This window comes from Dipteris shenzhenensis, chromosome 15 (genome assembly GCF_047967505.1).
Source record: "Dipteris shenzhenensis isolate YYH24624 ecotype China chromosome 15, Dip_SZ_1.0, whole genome shotgun sequence".
Lineage (NCBI taxonomy): Eukaryota > Viridiplantae > Streptophyta > Polypodiopsida > Gleicheniales > Dipteridaceae > Dipteris > Dipteris shenzhenensis.
Window position 1 is genome coordinate 5,917,631 of NC_141610.1, and position 2,950 is coordinate 5,920,580.

A 2,950-nucleotide genomic window follows, 5' to 3' on the forward strand; every position below is an offset into this window, starting at 1 on the left:
CATCAACGACGTGAACATCCCCATCATTCTCACAAGCTTAAGGATGAGAACTTTTTAAAGAGGTGCATGCTTGAGAGAAGGAGCCCCTAAAGTAGAACTAGTAGATACATAAGGACAATTCTCCTCATTAAAAAAAATATCCTTGAAGATCACACCATAACATTTATACATACCATATCCTTTAAAGGATAGGCTTTAGATATATTATTGTAGTTAATGAAGATATGCTTCATAGATTTAACATCTAATTTAGTCCTCTTTTCCTTTGGCAATATGCACACATGTATCACACTTTCAAATTCCCAAGGGTGAAACTATTCCCTTAGAACCACGAAATGACTCATAAACTATCTTGCTACTATCAATCAGAGTTTCAAATTCCCAAGGGTGAAACTACTCCCTTAGAACCACGAAATGACTCATAAACTATCTTGCTATCAACTACAATGGCTGAGCACTAATTGAGAAATCAAGTTATTAAGGCAAATAAACAGGAAGTTGTGACCCATAGTCTCTCTCTACCTTGGTTCACACTTATCTCTCTTTACCTTAGTTCTAACAAGTGTTCACACACTATATTTTTGGGAAATTTTTGAAAACCTCCAAGCTTATAAAATTGGAGATAGAACCTCATAAATTTGGACACAAATTATAAGTGTATAATATATTTGGAGGCACATTTTGTAATCTTCCTTGAATATCGAGCTGCGTTCACGTCTCGTTTTCGCGTTCACGATGAAGTTCTTCCATGATCACCACCAGCAACGCAATGAAAGCTGTATCGACGCCTGCGTATACTGTCAGCATGAAGTTTTTCTTGTCCCACGATCCAGTTCCGGAAGGCTTAATCTGCATACAATCGTCACATTTCATCAGGTTATAGCACCGACCTCGCAATTCAGCAAAAAATTAGAGGAGGTTGGGTTCTGCATGTCAACCTCTGCGATCGCCTGCGCAGCTCCCCTCATCACAGTGCAAGACCTTTCGAAGTAGTTGCCCTTCACTCTGAAATCGGGCTCTCGACTTTTGGTTGTGGGATCAGTGAGGAATACATCCAGAGACGTCTTCTGCTGGAAATAACTCGACTTCTTCACTTTGAAGATGCGGTTTCCTTTCTCACACTGGTTTCCGCGATGTGCATTCCATTGGTTGCGCAAGCTCAGGAGCTGCTGCATAGCGGGAAGGACAAATGAACGGTTGAGATCGTTGAGCTCGCATCTAATGAACTCCCCGAAACAACAAAACAACGAGCGCGATGAGCTCCTGAACACAGCAACCCATCGCCAGCACGTGTTACTCTGCATGAGAACGGGCATACCTTCTTTTGAGTACAGGCGATAGGAGTTCCCATGGCATTCTGCAGAACGCGCTTGATCTGTAAGTTCGGTCCACGACTGGGGACGTCCACCTTGAAGAGGAGGCTACGATCGCCATGGCTGAACTCTATGGTATCCCCACTGGGGAAATTGAGCCAACGAACAACGACAGCGAGCTCAAGGGTACGAGGGGCACAGAATTCAGGCCCGACGACGGCCGGCAAGGGATCGGGGACCAGATTGGGCGGCAGCTGGGGGCTGGGAAATTCCTTGGTTTTGCTCCGGAAGGCCAGTTTTCTGGAGCTAGGCGATGGCTGCTTGGATCCACGGAAAGATTGAGCAGCACGGCGCATGGCTGATGAGCTTTGTGCAGCTTCGTTTTGGTTGATGCAAGCTTTTTATGGACGAGGATGAGGATGGCTCTATGCTTCCTCTTAAAGCTATACTTGTAACTCCTTTCCTTCAATCTCAGAGAAAACAATGGAGGGCAATGGATAGGAATCGAGGATTGTCAACACCCACCTCCAACCTTTTGAAAAACCTTGCAACAAGGAAGAATCCATAGCCAGTAGTAAAACGGCTCATCACTATCCTTTTGAAAAAGGTAAACAATCCACAATCAAGAGAGAAGGGAGCTCTTTATGCTCTTGATCTACATGAATAAAGCTACATCTATTGATTATGAGAGAGAGAGAGAGAGAGAGAGAGAGACAGAGAGTATAGCTTGTACATCACAACATGCGGGACATGTGGCCATTTGTAAAATAATTTTTGTTATATATATTCTATTATTATAAAAAAAGGAAAATATAGAACATTGCTAGTGCAATGATTAAAATTTGTATTATTTTTCTTTTGTATTAATTTTATATCCATTTTTCTTCTTTGCATGAAAGCCATTCAAGTGGATATATGTATAATGATTTACCAACACATTACACTCTAAAATACCCAAACAAAGTGGCAAAGTCCACAATAAGCCCTCCTAGGACCTATGATAATTAAGACGGCAGCCCTAAGCTTTCACTTGACCACAATCCCTTGTAGTCTCTCATTGCCAAGCCCTGATTTTTCTCTATGCTATTTACTTTCACACACTTAAATAAATGCACTAAGGGCAACCTCGACCCCATTGACCCTAGCATGGTAAAAAAGTGACATTATGTACTGTACATGGAGACCCCAAGGAGCATCTTTATTACTATAATATAAATGCTCTAGAATTTCCAAAAGTAAAAGGAGAGAATGGAATGTTGTCCTTTCAATAGTGGGTTTTATTAATACAAGATGAGACACAAAGTGTCATTCAGCAAAATGCATGTGGCATAATTGCCCTTCACAGTCCACATGTAACACCATTGCGGATTGTTTATTTTTAAGGAAATTAGAGAAGTGCTTTAATCATTAGTAATACAAGGTTTTCTAAAATAATCCAAAAAATCGTATCCCTCCAAACATAAATTTATTGAAACTCCCAAAGGAATAACATGATTTTCAGAAGAAACTAAGTTCAACATAACCATGGACCTCAAATGGATAGGTAATTGTGCTATTATTGGAAGTAAAGGCTATAATTTAAAATAAAACAAGCCATCGAAATCAAATGTGACTACTCTTCATCAGTTTTTGCAGCA

At 40.7% G+C, this 2,950-nt stretch overlaps 1 protein-coding gene across 2 annotated transcripts; it reads right to left on the reverse strand.

The window, feature by feature from the left end:
* Positions 1-663: 663 nt before the first annotated feature.
* Positions 664-1,888, reverse strand: LOC147893255 (protein LURP-one-related 15-like). 2 transcript variants are annotated; one of them, XM_087386536.1, is made up of 3 exons: positions 1,319-1,888; positions 939-1,166; positions 664-849 (listed from the first exon to the last, which is right to left on the reverse strand). In XM_087386536.1, exons 1-3 carry the CDS (start codon positions 1,667-1,669, stop codon positions 712-714), a joined length of 717 nt encoding a protein of 238 aa, XP_087242662.1. In that variant the 5' UTR covers positions 1,670-1,888; the 3' UTR covers positions 664-711. The 2 variants fall into 2 exon arrangements, with proteins under 2 accessions (XP_087242662.1, XP_087242661.1); XM_087386535.1 differs by having other exon boundaries at positions 666-849; positions 939-1,169; positions 1,319-1,885.
* Positions 1,889-2,950: the final 1,062 nt, after the last annotated feature.